The sequence below is a fragment of the Jaculus jaculus genome, chromosome 3 (assembly GCF_020740685.1).
Source record: "Jaculus jaculus isolate mJacJac1 chromosome 3, mJacJac1.mat.Y.cur, whole genome shotgun sequence".
NCBI lineage: Eukaryota > Metazoa > Chordata > Mammalia > Rodentia > Dipodidae > Jaculus > Jaculus jaculus.
In genome coordinates this window covers 16,569,472-16,590,744 of record NC_059104.1, presented here as the reverse complement: position 1 = coordinate 16,590,744, position 21,273 = coordinate 16,569,472, and the positions used below count along the sequence as shown (strand labels likewise).

Here is a 21,273-nt window from a genome sequence, read left to right as displayed (position 1 = left end):
AAATAAACTTAAAAAAATAAGAACCACGTTTTTAAAAAAAGCTAGCCATACATCATCAAAGATTTTCACTGCCTAAGGATGGAACCCTAGGACAAGAGTCATGTTGTCAACAGAACTTTCTATTATGATACACCCATTATTTCTCTTATCCCTTTAACTAGCCTCCCCTTTGCCGGGGACGCAGAAGGTGTGATCCCGATGGCCTGGAATGAGAGCACAGTTATTCCATTCACTGGATCGCAATAGCTGAGCCGCTGTGTGCTGGCCCGGGCCTTGGCCACACCAACAGAGGTGATCGCATGGGCGGAAGCATGTGATCCTTTATGGAGCTGATGGTCAGCAGCGTCCCAGCAGAGCCCCCTGATTTATCACACGCAGCAGGCACTCTACAGTGTTCGTTGTGGTTTGTTTCCCAAAGCAGCAAAGTCCTCAGGAGAGAGACTGCGTTCGCTCTCTCTCCGCCCCCAGCACCAACCACTCAGACTTATCACAGCGCAGCAGAGAGCGAGCGAGGACTCGTGTCTAGGCAGCCTGCGGGGCTGAAGTGAGCTCTGCCATGCCCTGGCTGCGTGAGCTTGGGGAATAACAATCCCTACCAGCCCAGAGCACTGACGACGGGGCACCCGATGCTGCCACAGCTCCTACCTAATGAGAATGTGCGACAGGGGCTTGCTCAGCCAGAAAGCTGGCAATTCGCAGGAAAATGGGTGGATCTGAAAATTATGTTAAGAAAGGTAACCCAGACCCTGAAAGACAAACACCACATGTTCTGTCTCACATGCACATCCCAGTCTGTTATCTTTACATGCATGTATTTATGTGTGTGGGGGGGGGGGATATGGGCATGGGCCATACAACGTGAAAGAAAACCAGGAAAGAGGGAAAGAAACTTGAAGGAAAAGGGTGGGGGATATATAATGCATAGGCATAAAAGCATAAAAGGTGCTGGAGGGGTGGGCAAGGGGCCAGGGGGGGGTAGGAGGAGGAACAGGGGAACATCAACCAAAACAGGGTATTATGAAAATACCAGCTGGGCACAGTGGTGCACACCTTTAATGCCAGCACGCAAGAGGCAGAGGTAGGAGCATCGCCGTGAGTTCGCGGCCACACTGAGACTACATAGTGAATTCCAGGTCAGCCTGGGCTACAGCGAGACCCTACCTCATAAAAAAAATTAAAAAAAGAAAATGCCATAATGGAGAGATGGCTTAGCGGTTAAGCGCTTGCCTGTGAAGCCTAAGGACCCCAGTTCGAGGCTCGGTTCCCCAGGTCCCACGTTAGCCAGATGCACAAGGGGGCGCACGCGTCTGGAGTTCGTTTGCAGAGGCTGGAAGCCCTGGCGCGCCCATTCTCTCTCTCCCTCTATCTGTCTTTCTCTGTGTCTGTCGCTCTCAAATAAATAAATAAATAAATAAATAAATAATGAACAAAAAATATTAAAAAAATAAAAAAAGCTTTAAAAAAAAGAAAATGCCATAATAAAATCTGTTACTTTGTGTACTAAGAATTTTAAAGAAAAAGAGCTGCGGGGATGGCTTGGCAGTTAAGGCATTTGCCTGCAAAGCCAAAGGACCCAGGTTCCATTCCCCAGGACCCACGTTAGCCAGATGCACAAGGGGCACATGCATCTGGAGTTCGTTTGCAGTGGCTGGAGGCCCTGGAGCACCCATTCTCTCTCTCTCTCTCTCTCCCTCTCTCTCTCTCCTTTTCTCTCTCTGTCACTCTCAAATAAATAAAAAATATTTTTTCAAAAAAGGAGGGAAGGAAAGACTAGAGGGTGAAAGGGAAGAAGGAAGGGAGGGAGGGAAAGAAGAAGGAAGGGAAGAGTAGGAAGGAGAGAGGGAAGAAGGAGGGAGGGAGGGAAGTGAGCAGCACACACAGCAAGCCCACTCTGCATGAATGATGAACTAGAAGCTCGTTGATGGACAGGTGCATCAGAGGACTCCAGCAGCACAGCCAAGACGGGGGTACCCTGGACTGGACGGGATGAAGGGAATGGGACAGCAAAGAAAGGGTGTGGTCAGGGAGTGACGTCACACTGGCTACCGAGGAACGGCAGGTATCTGAGAAAGGAGGAAAGCTGATTAGGATTCATGCCAACGAGTGCGTCGGATGCCAAAGAAGATGCCACCCAAGGCCTGCAGACACAGAGGCAGGGCCCTGTGACAAGAAGCTGTGGTGTGTGGGGCAAGCTGGAACAAGATATCAAGGAACGGCTCCTGCCAAGAGGTGGCCCGGCACCGTGTTCCCTGTCACGCCCAGGCACTTCCTGCATGCAGACAACGGGGTTGCCAGGTGCAGCTGGGCTGCTGGGGGAGGAGGGGGTTGACCAGCAGAGGTTGACCAGCAGGTTCCGCCACTGAGGCGGTGGTAATATCAACTTCAGATTCTCAAAGCACTGCCGCAGATAGCGGCCAGCCTGAGTGTGAAACCAATGTCCCTTGAGGCCACTTGTAAGAGATGTTTGGCTCTAAAGGGCAGTCACAAACAGGCCACATATCTACTAATCAGAAATGACTGTCCACACCCTCGCATAATGCTTGCCTGCCGACTTGCCTTGTTGGATTGGAGGAAAACAGTGAATAGAACTTTATTATTTTTCACCTGTAAAAAACAAATCTTGGTGGGCTGTTCTTACTATCACTGTGACCAAAGACCTGACATAGAAACTTAAAAGAGAGGGACTGGAGAGATGGCCTAATAATGACCCAGGTTTCATTCCCCAGTACCCACATAAAGCCAGACGTACAAAGTGGCCCACGCATCTGAAGTTCATTTGCAGAGGCAAGAAACCCTGGCACACCCTTGTTGTCTCTCCTTTTCTCTGCTTTTTCTTTCTGTCTCAAGTAAATAAATAGAAATATTTTAGAATATTTTGTTTATTTATTTGAGTGAAGAAACAGGCAGAGAGAGAATGTCAATGGTGCTCCAAGGCCTCTAGCCACTGCAAACAAACTCCAGACACGTGCACTACCTTGTGCATGGCTTAAATGGGTAACGGGGAATCGAACCTAGGTCCTTAGGCTTCATAGGCAAGTGCCTTAACTGCTAAGCCATCTCCCCAGCCCCGTGAAGGGGGTAATTTTCTAGGAAAGAAAGAAATTTTTTTTAAAAATCAGATTTCAATCAGTTTAGCTACTACATGCATCCCCAAAAACATCAAGTTCGGGCTGGAGAGATGGCTCAGGGGCTAAGGCACTTGCCTGAGAAGACTTAGGACTCATGTTCCACTCTCCAGGTCCCTCGTAAGGCAGACATACAAAGGTGACACAAGCGTGCAAGGTTGCACATGTACACAAGGTGGTACACGCGTCTGGAGTTCACTTTCAGCAGCTGGAGGCCCTAATGGGCCAATTCTCTCTCTCTCTCTCTCTCTCTCTCTCTCTCTCTCTCTCATTCTCTCTCTCTCTTGCCACTCTCTCCCACTCTCCATTCTCACTCTCTTGCACTAAAAAAATATTTAATTAATGTATTAGATGAGTAAGCTCATAGTCACTAGTGGGAAATTTCCAGTCCACAAATTCCCAAGATCAATCAATCTCTCACCCAGGGAGAGGGCATGAACACAGTGCCAAATGAATGCATGTGCTAGAGTTCACAGCGCCCAACTCAAACACCAGCTCCAACATGCCCTACCTGGATAGCACTATGTTACCTGGTCTCTCTAGCCTCAGTTTCCCACACTTATAACATGAGGACGGAGCCACTCTCCACAAGGAATTATCATAAGCTTCCAAGGACCCGTTATCCTAAGGATCCCTCTCACATGGACCCCCCTCCTCCACTGCCAGGTGCTCGGCGCCACAGGGGTGAGGGTAGGAGGAACTAAGCCCCCGTGTGGCCAAGGACCTCACGCTTTGTGGCCCAGGATCTCAAGCTTTGAGATCAGCAAGACCAGAAGGGAACAAGAGTGAGGACAGTTCCAAAACCCTTCACCAAAAATATGGGAAAGTTCACAAAAAAGTGTCTTGACACGAGTCACCTTTCGTTTTCAGTCTTCAGTGTCCATCAGAAACTCTGAGGGAACCTTTTGAAAATGGTAAGGAGCCAGGCATGGTGGCGCACGCCTTTAATCCCAACACTCGGGAGGCAGAGGTAGGAGGATGGCCGTGAGTTCGAGGCCAGCTGAGACTACATAGTAAATTCCAGATCAGCCTGAGCTAGAGTGAAACCCTACCTTGAAAATCCAAAAGATGATGAGGCTTAGGTGCCACCCCCAGAAATTATAGAAATTAGGGTTCAAACTAGCCTAGGAGGGACCAGCGCTGGTTTTCAGTTCTGTTGTCTTGTTGTTATTGCTGTTTTTGGCCGCCCAGGCCATGCAATCGTATGACGGCTGAGGAGCAGCTAATCATGTGAACCAGTAAGAATGTACACTCGGCTGAAGCCGGAGCTCAGCAGATCATGTGCTTAAGCACACACCTGTGCAAAAGCCCTGGGTTCCATCCCCAGTACCAAAAATGAAAACCTGTCAGAATAGCAAGTTTCACAGAACTAATTTACATCAGACCTAGGAAGATAGCTCAGCAGTTAAAGACGCTTGCCTGCAAAGTCGGGCAGCCCAAGTTCGATTCCCCAATACCCATGCAGAGCCAGATGTTCAATATGGCATGCACATCTGGTGTTTCTTTGCAGTAACAAGACTGATGATGAACCCATTCTGTCTCTGTCTCAGTCTCTCTGTCTCTCTCTCTCGCTCTAGCTCTCACACTCTCTCTCTCTCTCTGCCTGACACAAATAAATAAAATAACTAATTACCATCAGTGGGTGTGGTAGCACATGCCTGTTATTCTAGTACTTAAGAGCTGGAGGCAGAAGAATTAGAAGTTCAAAACCAGCCCCAGATATCTAGCAAGTTCAAGGCCTGCCTGAGCTACATGACACCCTGTCTCAAAACAACTTTTTAAGGTCTGGAGAGATAGCTTAGCGGTTAAGGTGCTTGCCTGCTAAGCCTAAAGACCCAGGTTCAATTCTCCAGTATCAACGTAAACAAGATACACAAGGTGGTGCATGTGTCTAGAGTTCGTTTGCAGTGGCTAGATCCCCTGGTGTACCCATTCTCTTTCTCTTATCAATAAAAAAATATTTTTTAATGGGCTGGAGAGATGGCTTAGTGGTTAAGCGCTTGTCTGTGAAGCCTAAGGACCCCGGTTCGAGGCTCAATTCCTCAGGACCCACGTTAGCCAGATGCACAACAGGGCGCACACATCTGGAGTTCGTTTGCAGTGGCTGGAGACCCTGGCGTGCCCATTCTCTCTCTCTCTCTCTCTCTCTCTCTCTCTCTCTCTCTCTCTCTCTCTCTCCCTTTCTCCCTGCCTCTTTCTCTCTCTGTCACTCTCAAATAAATAAGTAAAAATAAACAAAAAAAATATTTTTTTAAAAAAAAGCTTTTTTAAAAAGTAAAAGAATTTCCACCAACACGCAGTAGAAAGCTATGTGAGAATATGTTCATGGAAGGCAGCTGGCACTGGTATAGAGAAAGTCCTGTCAAATTCAGGCCAACCCCTTCCTCACAGGAATGCCCTGGAGATGCCACTGGACCCTCAGGGGGCAAGTGATATGACCTCTCTGGACATCTGTGACCAGCTTAACTTCCAGTGCACGGTGTTGACAAATGAATCCATCACAATTTGAAGGACAGACAGTTCCTCCGCCCCAAGACGTGTTCCCTCCTTGTGTGAGACTAAAAATGTTCAAAGAACTTACAAGAACAGCACCAAGCTGCTCAGCGCTGATACCGACGCAATGAACAACATAAACAGAGATAACACAGCAGCTTACGTGAGGACAGACCCGGGGCGCTATGAGGCCAGTGGAGTGTGTATTGCTAACGTGTTACTCATGCGGCCCCAGTTACTCCACGTGGGTTAGCGGGGGCTCTATCCTGCCCTTGCTCAAGTTAAACTCAGGACCATCTGCACATATAGCATCAAACATTGCCTCCCTTGCCTGGTATTCAAATGGGATCATGGGTTGCGAAGATGGGAGAGTGGCCACAAAAGAGACCACATGGCCAGGAAAGCCTAAAACATCTAGACCCTGCAGCCCTTTGCAGAAAGTGCCTGCCAGCCCATTTATGGAAACCACAGCTACGTAAACGGCGGACTGAGACCCCCCCACATAACTGAACAGGGGGGTCCAGGAAACTTGGGCCATAGTGAAAAGTTGCTGAATGGACAATGCGCCCAGATTAACTCACAATCCAACACATAATGATTCTGAGGTGTTTCAGGCAATAAATACCCATGGTGCGCTGCAAACCACTGCAGCCTTGATTCTGAACACACGTGTGCACTTTGCATTGCCTAGGTTGTCCCACCAAACACCACTAAAAAACTGCCTCGGCAGGACACTTCAGCACAGAATCCAGACGATCATGCGTTACGAACGCAGTGATAATACCATCCACACAGTTTTCTTCTCTTATACAAACATATCTTTTTTGTTTGGATGGTTGGTTGGTTTTATGAGCTAGGGTGTCACTCTAGACCAGGCTGACCCAGAATTCATGATGTAGTCTCAGGATGGCCTCGAACTCATGGCGATCCTCCTACCTCTGCCTCACAAGTGTTGGGATTAGCCCAGTGTAAGACTGTGTGTGTGTGTGTGTGTGTGTGTGTGTGTGTGTGTGTGTGTGTGGTGTGTTTTGTTTTACATTTGTGTTTCTTTTCAAGGTAGTCTCACTCTAGCCCAGGCTGACCTAAAATTCACTATGTAGTCTCAGGATGGCCTCAAAATCATGACCATCCTCCTACCTCTGCCTCCGGAGTGCCGGGATTAAAGGCAGGCGCCACCACACCTGGCTCAAACATAAAAGACTTTTAGCCTTTCTCTACTGTCATCTCAGCATTTGAATATGAAAGTAGTATAGCTTTGGATTGGATTGGTGGAATATTTGTATCTTAAAAATTGTTATTTGTAAGCCGGGCGTGGTGGCGCATCCCTTTAATCCCAGCACTCGGGAGGCAGAGGTAGGAGGATCACCTTGAGTTCGAGACCACCCTGAGACTACATAGTGAATTCCAGGTCAGCCTAGGCCAGAGACCCTACCTCCAAAAACAAAAACAAAACAAAAAAAAAAAAAATTGTTATTTGAGGGCTTAGTGGTTAAGCGCTTTCCTATGAAGCCTAAGCACTCAGGTTGGAGGCTCGATTCCCCAGGACCCATGTAAGTAGATGCAAAAGGTGGCACATGCGTCTGGAGTTTGCTTGCAGTGGCTGGAGGCCCTGGCTGGCCCATTCTCTCTCTCTCTCTCTCTCTCTCTCTATCTATCTAGCTAGCTATCTATCTCTATCTGTAATAAATAAATAAAGATAAATTTTAAAAGTCAGCATTCTTGGCATTGATAAACAAAATCAAGATATTAATCAACTCTAGAAAAAAAGTATTTGAAAATACTCTGTCTTACCATATCAAATATTCAGCCAAGAGTTAATTGTTTATGTACAAAAAAAATCAAGTACATCTCTATCATCAATATGTTTGCTTTTGTCTTTCATGAGCAGTAAGTTACCATTTACTTATGATCTACCATCAGGAGGCATGTATGTTATCTATACCTGGGGTCATGTAAACATCTCCCTGGCGAAAAGTGTTTCAAGTGTGGCCAGTTCCAATGCCCACATCTTCCCGCTGAGCCCTGGCATTCAACTTCATGCTATTTGTAGACACAGAAACAGTTAAATAAATGCCTGTGGAGAACAGAGGGAGAACAGAGCTCCCCCAGAGAGGAAATGCATAGGGGCCCTCACTGTAAAGGATGGGGTTCCTTGGCCTGTAGGTGAGGGCTGAAGAGATGGCTCAGCAGTTAAAGGAGCATGATTGCAAAGCCTGGTGACCTGGGTTCAGTTCCCCAGTACCTACATAAAGCCAGATGCACAAAGTTCTGCATGCATCTGGAGTTTGTTGGCACCAAGAGACCTGATATACCCATACATTAACTCACTCTCTCTTTCAAATAAATTTTTTTTTAAAAAGTTATAGGGGCTGGAAGAGATGGCTTAGCGCTTAAGGCTCTTGTCTGCAAAGCCTAATGATCCAGGTTAGATGCCCCAGTGCCCACGTAAAGACAGATGCACAAAGTAGTGCATGAATCTGGAGCTCGTCTACGGTGGCTAAAGGTCCTGACATGCCCATTCTCCCCTTTCCCCACCCTTCTCTCTGTCCTTGCAAATAAATAATTTTTTTTTTAAAATAAGCGGTTAAGGGCTGGAGAGACGGCTTAGCGGTTATGCGCTTGCCTGTGAAGCCTAAGGACCCCAGGTCAAGGCTCATTTTCCCAGGTCCCACGTTAGCCAGATGCACAAGGGGACGCACACATCTGGAGTTCATTTCCAGTGGCTGGAAGCCCTGGTATGCCCATTCTCTCTCTCTCTCTCTCTCTGCCTCTTTCTCTATCTGTCACTTTCAAATAAATAAATAAAAATAAACAAAAACTCCTTTAAAAAATATTTCTTTTTAATTTTTATTTATTTATTTATTTAAGAGCGACGGACACAGAGAGAAAGACAGATAGAGGGAGAGAGAGAGAATGGGCGCTCCAGGGCTTCCAGCCTCTGCAAACGAACTCCAGACGCGTGCGCCCCCTTGTGCATCTGGCTAACGTGGGACCTGGGGAACCGAGCCTCGAACCGGGGTCCTTAGGCTTCACAGGCAAGCGCTTAACCGCTAAGCCATCTCTCCAGCCCTTAAAAAATATTTTTAAAAAAATAAGCAGTTAAGGCATTTGCCTGCAAAACCTAGGGACTATTCTATTCTCCAGGACCCACGTAAGCCAGATGCACAAGGGGGCGCATGCATCTGGAGTTTGTCTGCAGTGGCTGGAGGCCCTGGTGTGCCCAGTGTCGTCGTACTCCTCCTCCTCCTCCTCTTCCTTCTCTCTCTCTCTCAATCTCTCTCTCAAATAAATAAAATATTTTTTAAAATAATAAGTTATTGGTGAGAATTGGGAGAAGGCTTGCATTGCAGTCTCTTCTAGGAGAAACACTCAAAGGAGGCAGGGTCAAGAGAAAAACAAACTGGCCACAAGTGGTACCACACGCCTTTAACCCCAGCACTCGGGAGGCAGAGGTAGGAGGATCACCGTGAGTTCGAGGCCACCCTGAGACTACATAGTGAATTTCAGGTCAGCCTGAGCCACAGCGAGACCCTACCTTGAAAAACAAAGAACAACAACAACAAAAAAGAAAGACAAATTGTCTTCATGTCAAAATGGACACACCTCTATGCCAGTCAGATTAAAACTACTAGATAAAAGCAAAGTAAGTAAATAAATGAAAAGAATTTTTAAAGCCAAAACACAGGAGACAAATTTATAAAATGCATCACACTGTTGATTTCACTTTAGGGAAGTCATGGTAAATTCCAGTACACCTTTTGAGTACTGCGTATCTTATTTGGGTCTGTAGTTGTCATACAAATTTGCCAACTTATCAAACTGAATACCTAAGAGAGCAGGATTGGCTCAGGCCAGTGAAAAAGCCCTAGAAAACTAACCTAGATTTCCGCTATTGCATTTAAATTTCTGACTACTAATGATGAACAAAAACTAAGAGATTCAGGTACAAGAAATCCAAAACTGGTATCAAAACACAACTTAAAAATAAACACGTCAGGAGCCGGAGAGATGGCTCAGCAATTAAAGGCACTTACTTGCAAAGCTTCTTGGTCTGGGTTCAATTCCCCAGTACCCATGTAGGACCAGATGCACAAAGTGGCACATGAGTCTGGAGTTCCTTTGCAATAACAAGGGCCCTGTTGCATCCATATCTCTCTTTTTAATATTTTATTTTTATTTACTTGAGAGAAATAGACAGAGAGAGAGTGGATAAGAGTGCACCAGGACCTCCACCCACTGCAAATGAACTCCAGATACACGTGCCATCCTGTGAATCCGGCTTATATGGGTCCTGGAGACTTGAACTGAGGTCCTTTGGCTTTGCAGGTAAGTGCCTTAACCACTAAGCCATCGCTCCAGCCCGCCATGTCTCTCTCCCTCTCTTTCTCCCTCCCTCCTTCCCTCCCTCCTCTCTCTCTCTCTCTCTCTCTCTCTCTCTCAAATAAATCCAGCATGCCGGGCTGGAGCAATGGCTTAGTGGTTAAGGCGTTTGCCTGGCAAAGCAAAAGGATTCCTGTTCGATTCCCCAGGGCCCACATTAGCCAGATGCACAAGGGGGTGCATGCATCTGGAGTTCATTTGCAGTGGTTGGAGGCCCTGGCGCACCCATTCTCTCTCTCCCTCTTTCTCTCTCTCTCTCAAATAAATAAGTAAAAAGCGGCTGAGCTGCTAGGCACGTGGCGTCACACACCTTAAAAAACAAGCATGCCTATGTGTCGACTGAGGGCCTTGTTCAGCCTGCCTCTCTAAGGCAATTGCTTTTCTATCCTCAAGTCATCAGCAATATGGCATTTCATCAACAGAGACTCAACAGCAGGACAGCAAGGATTGAGCTATTCTATGAGCCAAATGCACCTGGGCCCTAGAGTCCTCAATGTTCACAGGGGGGGAGTCGGGAGAGCAGGGATGTGGTCAGCTCACTGTTAACCTCCAACCTACCTCTCCAGTGCCGGCGCCTCCCATCTCAGCTCAAGGCCTGGCAGAGCAGACCCACAGGGCGTTCAGGACAGTGGGCCAACACAAGGGGGCAGCACTAAAACAGGACACTCTGGGAGAGTCTCAAGTGCCCAGCTGGACGTATTTCCTATGCTACACCACTTGTTTCCAGTAACAGATAGGAGGAAGATGTACCCAAAGAAAGGTGATGGAAAGCCGGGCGTGGTGGCGCAGGCCTTTAATCCCAGCACTCAGGAGGCAGAGGTAGGAGGATCGCCGTGACTGCAAGGCCACCCTGAGACTACATAGTGAATTCCAGGTCAGCCTGAACTAGAGTGAGACCCTATCTCGAAAAGCCAACAAAAAAACAAACAAACAAAAAAAAAAAGATGATAGCTGAGAAAAACACATCTGTAAATTTAGGCAAGCCTTATATCTAAAAGGAGATATATGGGTGGGTCTAGAGGTGTAATCAAGTGGTAGGAGTGATTAAAAAGCACAAGGCCTTGACTGAAATAAAATAAGTAGCATGAAAATATGTCCACTGTGTTCAACAATAGTGAAAGACTGCATAAATTACAGTCATTAAACACCACATTTTGAAGATTTAAATAGGAACACGCCCATGAAAAGTTAGTAAGGAATTTATAAAACTGCTTATAGTTTTTGAGAAAGCATCTATGTGTACACCAAAATCCCAGTAATACACACTGTCAAAAATTCACCATTTGCGTAGGCAGCCACTGGTCCAGAAGTTTAGAAATGGCTGAACTTCAGGGAGAAAAGCGAACAGTAAGATGGTGAAAGGTGCTTTCTCAGCCTCTGCAAGGTGGGCCTGGTCCGCAGGAGGCCAATTTCTAGCTGCCCCACCTTCAGCAAGAGGGTCTTATGAGGAACCCATTCAAGGTTACGTGGGAGATTTTGGGGCTTGCAATGCAGGACAAAGATGGACAGTTTCCTGGATCTAAGACGTCATTGTAAAGAGGCGGAAGGGGAGAGAAAGAGAGAGAAAGAAAGGAGGTACGTGGACCAGAGAGAGAAAAGAAGGGAATATGTGGGGAGAGGGTTCAACGAAGAGGGAAGAAAGACTGTTCTGTGAGGGAAGGCCCTTGGGTGTGCGCAGAGGGGTGGAATGGGGGAAAGATGGTCTCCCTTCTCAGCCTAGCAGTAGACTCAGTTACCCAGACCAGGAGTGAGTCTCAAAGTCCCAGGGTTCACATGGCCCGAGAGAACGAGAGGGGCATGGGCAGAGAGAGCCCGGAGACTCTAGCCGCAAGTGGACGCTGGATCAACGTCAGCTGACTTCATAACATCACGCCCCTTTCATAACACCGGAGTGACAATGACAACAGCCTTCGTGAGCATCACCTGGACCGCTTGTCAGAACACACAGAAACACACGCCAGAGCTTCGGACATGACTGGGTCCGTGCGTGGAGGGAGAGCGCTGGCAACAACACCTCTCTTTCTAGGGGGTCCTGGGATACTGATGCTGTCCTGCCTTGAGACGGCGGTTACCATAAAAATGTTCATTTCCTGTGCATCACCTTCAAAAGCGGAAGAGTTAAGATCCTCCCTTGAGAAACACTCCCCGCTGTGAGGACAAAGGACAAACCAAAGAGCCTCTTCCATGAAGGGAAGAACAAGAACTCCAGAGAGAGCAGCTCTTCGCCCACCCTGGGCAGTTACACTGCCGACGCTCACATGCTGCCCACGCTCAGTGGCCGGGCATGGTCCGAGGCAGGTCAATCCGAATGCTCAGCTTGAGTGTAAGCTCCGTCCTTCCGACTGGGAGGCGGACATGGGTGCTCACCCAAGGCACTGGTGGGAAGTCATTAGTGCGTGCATGTGTTTAAAGACTGAGTCTTGGGCTGGGAAGATGGCTTACAGGTTAAGGTGCCTATCTGTAAAGCCAAAGAACCCAGGTTCAGTTCCCCAGGATCCAAGCAAAACCAGATACACATGGTGGCACATGAGCCTGGAGTTGGTTTGCAGTGCCTGGAGGCCCAGGCATGCCAGTTCTCTCTCTCTCTCTAACAAATAAATAAATAAAATATGTTTTAAAGTCTTACCAGCCACTGTGGCCCATGCCTATATAATCCCAGCACTGAAAAATTCTAAAGGAGGAAGATTATCAAGACTTCTGGGAGTTCAAGGCCACCCTGGGCTAAAGTGAGACTTTGTCTCTGAGGCAGTTTAGGGTGACTGGGCCCCCCAAAAATAAAAATAAAATCAGGAGCTGGAGAGATGGCTTAACAGTTAAGCGCTTGCCTGAGAAGCCTAAGGATCCCAGTTTGAGGCTTGATTTCCCCAGGACCCACGTTAGCCATGTGCACAAGGGGGCGCACGCATCTGGAGTTCATTTGCAGTGGCTCGAGGCCCTGGCGCGCCCATTCTCTCCCTCTCTCTCTATCTGCCTCTTTCTCTCTCTGTCTGTCACTCTCAAATAAATAAAAATAAACCAAAAAAAAAATTTTTTTAAATCAGGAATGTCCTTGAGTCTGCCTTTCCAGTCTCAGCTTTGCTAGAGATCAGGGAAGGATTTCTCCTCTGTTATCTCTTGACTTAAGTGTTACCTGGATCTGATTTTCCACAAACAATCTCAATCAAAGTTCCCTTTTCCTACAATTAAGGTTTCAATCTGATCCTGGCGTTCTGGTTAGTTAAACGCAATCTTAAAATTTGGTATTATGGCTGCCTCCTCCTGAGCCAGCCCCTGAGTGGAGACCAATCAGCTCTCTCCCAGACTTACCTGAGCCTGAGGGTCAAACCCACCACATTAAGATTACACATAGATGCTTATGCCCTGGGAAGGCAGAGGTAGGAGGATTGCCGTAAGTTCGAAGCCACCCTGAGATTACATAGTGAATCACAGGTCAGCCTGAGCTAGAGTGAGACCCTACCTCAACAAATATGTATATGGGCTACAGATATGGCTTAGTGGTTATGGCATATGCCTGTGAAGCCTAAGGATCCAGGTTCGATTCTCCAGGTCCCACGGAAGTCAGATGCACATGGTAGCGCTGGCACCTGGAGTTTGTTTGCAATGGCTGGAAGCCCTGACACGCCCATTCTCTCTCTTTCTCTCTCTCTCCATCTCTAATAAATAAAAATAATCTAAAAAAATAATTAAAAATAAATAAATGCTTAGCAGTGGGACAAAGCCTCTCTTCTGGCTTGTCACCTCTCCTGAGCTCCCAAGTTCCTGCTCTGGTAAGTCGCCCCCCACCCGACCGTCTTGGCTGAGATGGAAAAAGGGGACACTACTCTCTCATGGGATCTCCAAAACTCCGATTACAGTGACAAAAACAAAACGGTTCTACTAGGTTGCTGGTCTGAACCTGGACTCCTGTGATCCACCCACCTTGGCTGCCCAGACACCTGGGATTACAGGGCAGGCCGCCCATGCTCTCCACACACCTACATCTTGAAATGCCTCAAACAAACTGTGCCAAGAGTGTGCCAAGAGTTCTGGGCCGTGCGGAGAACTCTGGTGACAGTCCGCCTTCCTTGAGTATTTTTTTTCTTTTTACATTAACCACACCCATATTCCTTCCTTCTATTTGCACCTTCCTGCCAAGGCCAAGGTCAGATCCTACAGCTTGCAATGAAACCACCACAAATCAAACAGAAGCCGACTCTATTCCTTGGGTTCCTCTCCATTTTCCACATTACCATTTTAAAAAGGAGCTGGAGAGATGGCTTAGCCTTAGGTTACAGCATTGGCCTGAGAAGCCTCAGGGCCAGGATTCAATTCTCTAGGACCCATCTAAGCCTGATGCACAAGGGGCGCATGCAACTGGAGTTCTTTGCAATGGCTACAGGCCCTGGTGCAGCCATTCTCTCTCTCTCTCTCTGACTCTGCCTCTTTCTGTCTCAAATAGATAAATAAATAAACTTTTAAAAGGTAACAGAATAGGTGAAAAAGCTCAAAAGAATAAAAGCTAGTCAGCCAAGTGTGATTAGCCCACCTTAGTGTCCAAGCTACTAAAAGGAAACTTTTACTTAGGAATGCTAATATTTATTTTTCAAATAAATAAGAATAAAATGTATACATATATAGTATAATATATACTTATATATTATTAACATATTATTTATATATATAACATATCTATATATTAAGCTGGATGTGGTGGTGCACACACTTAGGAGGCAGAGGTAGGAAGATCGCCATGAGTTCAAGGCCACCCTGAGACTACAGAGTGAATTCCAAGTCAGCCTGGGCTACAGCAAGACCCTACCTCAAAAAAAAAAAGTGTGGGGGGAGGGATGGAATTAACATGGGATATTTTTTTATAAACATGGAAAATGCTAATAAAAATAAAAAAATAAAATACATATATGTATATGTGCATATATACATATATATATATGCAGATAGATAGATATAGATGTAGATATATGTATATATGGAAATAAGAGCTGAGCCTTAGTGGGTAGAGTGCTTGCCTGGCATGCATGATACCCTGGGTTAATTCCTAGCACCACATAAAAGCGGGCATGGTGGCACATGCCTATAATCCCAGCACTGGGCAGATGGGATGTGCAGACAGGACGCTCAGAAGTTCAAGGTTATCCTGAGCCACCCAGCAAGTTCTAGTGCAGCCTGAGCAACATGAGACCGCCTCAAATCAAAATAAATTAATAAGTAAAATAAATAACAGGAAACGCAAAGTCAGTCCCACCAAACAGGTAAAGTCATATCACAGCACGGCGATGTTTGCCATAGTCATAAGGAAAACGGAAGCAAATCTCGTTCAAGAACAGTGCCCCCACTCAGGAATAAAACATAATAATACAATGATATTTCTACCCACACGAAATAAGCCTTGACTGGGTGCCAGTGGACCCACGCGGGGGGGGGGGGGAGACACCAAGTAGCACAGGCAGGGTCACAGAGAGGAAGGACACAAAGACACCTGGTCAAGGAGACAGACGCACAGCGGGAGCCGGGGGGGCGGGAGGGAGATGTCTGGGGAGGGTCACTGGCGGAGGGGGAGGGGGCTGGGAGAGACCCGGTGCTGGTCCTGGGTCAGAGCACAGGCTTTGCAGGGCGCTTGGTTATAAACAAAGAGGTTGCGGGGCTGGAGAGAGCTGGCTCAGCCGATAAGGCGCCTGCCTGCCAATCCGAAAGACCTAGGTTCAACTCCCCGGTGCCCACGTGAGCCAGATGCACCAAGGGGGCAACAGGCGGGTGGAGAGGTCGTTTGCAGTGGCTGCAGGCCCCGAGCGCCCATTCTCTCTCTACGAGCCTCTTTCTCTCTCCTTCCTCGAATAAATGCATACAAATATCTTAAAGAAAGAAAGAGGTGGCGGTGTGGATGCAGGAACCGAGCCCTGATCGAGGCGTGCGGGTGTGTGTGCGGGGAGTGGGGGGGGGGGTGTCCCGGGGTGGAGGTGGTCCAGCCCGGGATGCAGCAGGTCCCCCCGCTTCCCGGAGGACCTGCACCCGCCACCACCGGGTCCCCAATCGGGAGCTCGGGCGGGCGTGTGGGGGGGGGGGTGCGGAGGGGAGCCGGCGGACGGCGCATGCTCGGCGGGGATCCCGGGGCGGCGGGCCTGCCGGGCTCGGGGAGGTGGTGGAGGTCGGGGGGGGGGTGTGGATCTGGGGGTGTCACTCACCAGAAGAGCACGCGCGAGCAGAGGTTGGCGTCGGCCAGCGGGTTGGGCTTCAGGTCGGCGTGCACCGGCAGCATCTCGGCGGCGGCTCCCGGCCAGGGCGAGCGCGAGGCCCGCGGGAGGATGGATGCTGCTGCCCGGCGCGGCGGGCCCCGCTCGGCGGGAGCCCCGACGATCCAGCCGCTTCCGGGAACCGGGCTCCAGCCGCGGCAACGCCCCGTGCCCGCCTCCCGGGGACTCCTCCGGGGAGACCGCTGCGCGCCTCCGGGAACCGGGCTCCGTGCAACCGGGAGGCCCGTGGGGGATCGGCGGCGTGCAGGTGAGGGGGAGCCGGCCTGGGAGAAAAGCGGGGAGCCCCGCGGCCAGGAGCTGAAGGAGGAGGAGAAGGAGGAGGCGCCCACGTGCCGGTCCAGGCCGCGAACTTTTTTGCAGAAGTTTTAAGATCAGCGCCAAAGCACCACCCTGAAGGTAGCGGGGGGCGGTGCCCGCTGGACCCGCCCTCCCCGGGCTCGGAAACGCCCCCCTGGGGCCGCCGCTTTCTGCAGACCCGCCGCCTTTGCCTGTCCTCCACCGGGTCCGCCCCGGGCGCAGCGCTCGGCGAGCCTCTGCAACCTTAGGGCTCGGCGTTTGACCTCGGGCCGCCGCTGCTGGGTGTTCCCTGGACAATCCATGCCGAGCCGCAAGGCCTAATGACAGGCAGGTAACTTGAGATTAGGAAAACCCAAGTGACTTGGAGAGGTGTCGCTGAAGCAAGGCTTGGTCCGCTCCCATGTTGCTTTGCAGGAAGGGCCTCTGAGCTTTTGGCTGCCCTCTGAGCTTGGGGAAAGGGGATCTGATAAGAGAACTGCCTGTGGTACCTCTTTCATGGAGGCCTGCAATCCGCACAGAGTGACAGTGGCCAAGGAACAGAAGACGCCACAGGACACTTAGTGATGTCCATTGCTGGGTATCTTGCCTGGTTTTTTGATTTATTTTTTTTTTAACCCTTAACATAGTCAAGAAGGTTGTCCTCCTTTTACAGAATAAACTTAGACCCAAAGCCAGAGCATGTCCCAAGGCCTCAGAGTCGATAAATGGTGAGACCTGATTTGTAGTCAGGTTTGCATGTGAACAGGTTCTGGGCTGTGCAGAATGGTCAGTGGCCTGCTGAACCAGTAAGATCTGGATCCTAACTTTTGGACTGCCGCTCACGAGTCCTCATTAACCAGATGGGCAGCTTCTCTTCCCTCCGGCCCTAAATGAAGAAAGAGATCAAAGGTTACAAGCTGACAGTGCTATTAGCAAGATCATTTTTATCTCTCTTAGGTACTTTCACATAAATACTCTACTGAATAGTTTTAAGAAAGTCTCACTGGTTATGAATCTAAAAGTCAGGCAAACATGGTGGTAGATAACCTGTAATCCCAGCCCTTGGAGAGTTCGGGAACTCAGGATCATCCTTGGCTACCTCGGAAGTTCGGAATCAGCTTGGGTCAAAATAAAATAAAACCAATCAATAAATATTTATTTGTTTATTGAATATATTAAATATGTATTTATGTAAGCAAATATCTTTATTTTTTAATTTAATTTTTTTGTTTTGTTTTTTTGAAGTAGGGTCTCGCTCTAGTTCAGGCTGACCTGGAATTCACTATGTAGTCTCAGGGTGGCCTCGAACTCACAGTGATCCTCCTACCTCTCTGTCTCCTGATTAAAGGTGTACGCCACCACGCCCGGATAATTTTTAAATATTTATTTGCTTGAGAGAGAGAATGGGTGTGCCAGGGCCGCCTGCTGCTGCAAATGGGCTCCAGACTGATGCCACCACACTTTGCCCCTGACTTGTACATGGGCACTGGGGACTCGAACCTGGGTCTTCAGGTTTTGCAAGCAAATGCCTTTAACCACTAAGCTGTCTCTCCAGGTCTAGAAGAAATAAATGAATGAGTGAATGAATAGTAAAATGAAGTACTAAGCTGAGGAGCCCTCAGCAGTCTGAGTTCAGGGGATAATGGACTACACAGGGAATTCCAGACTGACCACATCCCAAGCCTCTGTCTCAAAAAGTTAATTTTTTTTTTCAATAGACGCGTGTGTGTACAAATGGGACAGAGAGGCCCATTAGCTGAATCTGGCCTCTATCTTGCCATCTAGCTAAGGATAAGCCTTGAACCCTGATCCTCCTGCCATCATCTCCCAGTGCAAGAATCAAAATTGCACACCCCCTATAGTTGTCTTAAAATAATTTTTTTTTTCAAGGTAGGATTTCACTCTACCTCAGGCTGACCTAGAATTTACTATGTCATCTCAGAGTGGCCTCGAACTCACGGTGATCCTCCTACCTCTGCCTCCCAAGTGCTGGGATGAAAAGGCATGCGCCACCACGCCTGGCTCAAAAATAAAATTTTAAACAACTAAAGTCAAGTGCATCCAGGAGCAGCACCCACATCCTGTCCCTGCTACTCAGGAGGCTGAGGCAGGAAGAAGACATCTTCAAACCCAAGAGTTCAGGGCCAGCCCAAATAACAAAGTACAAATGAATGGCAAGATGTTATTCATTTTTTAGCTAAGTGATGGGGTTGATTGTACAAGTTTTCAGTATCTCATGCATGTTTGACCAAAAGGAGAAGATAGATAGATAGATAGATATAGATATATATTTTTAAGGTTTTTCAAGGTAGGGTCTCACTTTAGCTCAGGCTGACCTGGAATTCACTATGTCATCTCAGGATGGCCTCGAACTCACAGCAATCCCACCTCTGCCTCCCAAGTGCTGGAATTAAAGGCGCCACCACGCAAGGCAGCAATAATTTTTCTTTTTTTTTTTTTTTTTTTTTTTTTTTTGGTTTTTCGAGGTAGGGTCTCACTCTGGTCCAGGCTGACCTGGAATTAACTCTGTAGTCTCAGGATGGCCTTGAACTCCTGGCAATCCTCCTACCTCTGCCTCCCAAGTGCTGGGATTAAAGGTGTGCGCCACCACGCCCGGCTTAATTTTTCTTTTTTAACAAATGTTACAATTTATTTCATTTTCATGATTACAGACATTATATAATTATACAGGGCACAGTAGACAGATAAAAGCAAGCACCTTTCCCACATCTTCATCTGACCAGAGGCAGCATTTTTCCTTTTGAATGATGTGCAGATTAGCTTGAGTCGAAAACTTGCAGCAGCCGGTCTTTGTAATGAAGGTGTTTCCTCACTGGCGACCGAGCATGGTGACCGTGAGCCATGCCATGAACTCTGAGGTGGTCATCCAACTCCTCAGGTCAAGGCAGGCACTGTTAAAAGCTTCCTCCCCTCACTAACACAGGCCACCAGCAACCAACTATTACCACATAAAAAAACCGTGTTTCCCATTGATTGGAACCATAGTGCCTGGGCCCCGTTTCAGAGCATTAGCTCCCTGAGAGGAAAAAGGGGTCCTAACTGACTGCTCTCATGGACAATGACCCCCGTAGCATGTACCTAAAGTCCTTTGCAGCAAAAATCACGATCACCCTGACCAATTCACCATTACTTACATACAAGGTGCGTTTAAAGCTCATTACAGACCATGTATTGCAACCATAATCCCGAGAAGTTGTTCAGTTTTAGCACATTTCCGCAAGTGAGAAATCATCTCAAAGCAAGAGTGACAGTTCATCATCTTCTAGAAGCAGGAAAATCCAAAAGGCAGAAACAAAAGTCCCAAACTCATCAAATTCCACGTCTATCTTCATAGCCTTTGTTGGCAAAATCCGGATCCCTTTCTGTTCCTAACGTGAGGAATCCATCCTCAAGGTCAAGAAGAGTTTTCAGGCTTATCTTTGCCATGACGCAGGAACTCCAGTCCTTCAATAGGAATCTCCTTCTCCTTTATTGCTTTCTGAACACATTGCTGGTAGCTCTTGCAGAGGTCAGTGCACGGGTCGCCAGAGCCGTCCCCTTTCAGGAACTTCTCGGCAAACCAGCGATGGAAACACCGGTCATACGCTTCGTGTCCATGCAAGCGTCCCCAACGCTGTTCATGGCAAGGGCGAGGGCAGAGGCGGTACACTCTGATGTCATCCAGTGACAATAATTTTTCAATGTGAACATTATAAGAGAATGGTGATCATCCATCTCCCTCCCTTTCTATAACCTATTCCTGATGGATGGGGCTCTTGGAAACTCCCTGCATTTTCCAGTCCAGTAACTGCTCAGCACCTGTTTCACTTCAAAGCTGAAGAGCCTTTGTTTTCTAAAGTCAGAAATATAGCCAGGCGTGGCAGCTTACACCTGTCATCTCAGCCCTCGGGAGGCTGAGGTAGGAGGATATCCTGGGTTAGAGGCCAGCCTGAGCTACAGAGTGAGTTCCAGGTGATACATGACTAAGTGCATTCAGGGTGTTATTAACATAGACTAGGCTATCGTGAGACCTTGCTTAAAGAAAAGAAAGAGAAAAAAAAAGAATCCACTGATGATGGAGAATGGAATTTCAAAGGAGAAAGTGGGGGGGAGAGAGGGAATTAACATGGGATTTTTTTTTTATAATCATGGAAAGTGCTAATAAAAATTTAAAAAAAAGAAAGCTAACTGTATATAATGTTGACCACAAGCTACCTGGGACATGGCTCAAATTTCGCTTAAAAATAAACCCTAGAAAAAGTTCAGTTTTCTGAGAAAGGCAATATATCCTAGAAGAAAAATGTTAAGACTCAGAAGAAAATCAAAACAATTCCTAGCCGGTTGTGGTGGTACATGCCTTTAATCCCAGCACTGGGGGGAGAGGCGGGAGGGGAGGGAAGCAAGAGAAGAGGATTACCATGAGTTCGAGGCCACCCTGAGACTACATACTGAATTCCAGTTCAGCCTGGGTGAGAGTGAGACTCTACCTTGAAAAAAAAAACCAACAACAACAAAAAGATTCCATAAATAATCTTTGCAAAAGAACTGAAGAACTTCATACTAGGTAATATTCTTTAGAATGACAGTATTTAAAGTATCCACCAATTGTCTTGGCTCTCTTTCTTTCAAAATAATACTCGGTGGAGGTTCAAAGGGGAAAGTGGGGAGTGGAGAGAATTACCATGGGATATTGTTTGCAATCATAGAAGTTGTTAATTATAAAAAAATAAAAATTAAAAAAAATACAGTTA

The 21,273-nt window shown here is 47.7% G+C and overlaps 1 protein-coding gene and 1 pseudogene across 1 annotated transcript in view; both read right to left on the bottom strand.

Annotated features, from left to right (window-relative positions):
• The window catches only part of Abcc4 (ATP binding cassette subfamily C member 4), a 287,715-nt gene extending 271,464 nt beyond the window's left edge, over window positions 1-16,251 (bottom strand). The window contains exon 1 of the mRNA XM_045145529.1: window positions 16,178-16,251. Within this exon, the coding sequence (XP_045001464.1) occupies window positions 16,178-16,251 (74 nt within the window). The remainder of the gene's footprint in view (window positions 1-16,177) is intronic.
• Window positions 16,252-19,937: 3,686 nt separating this feature from the next.
• On the bottom strand, window positions 19,938-20,164 carry LOC101605086 (annotated as a pseudogene).
• Between the last annotated feature and the right edge of the window lie 1,109 nt (window positions 20,165-21,273).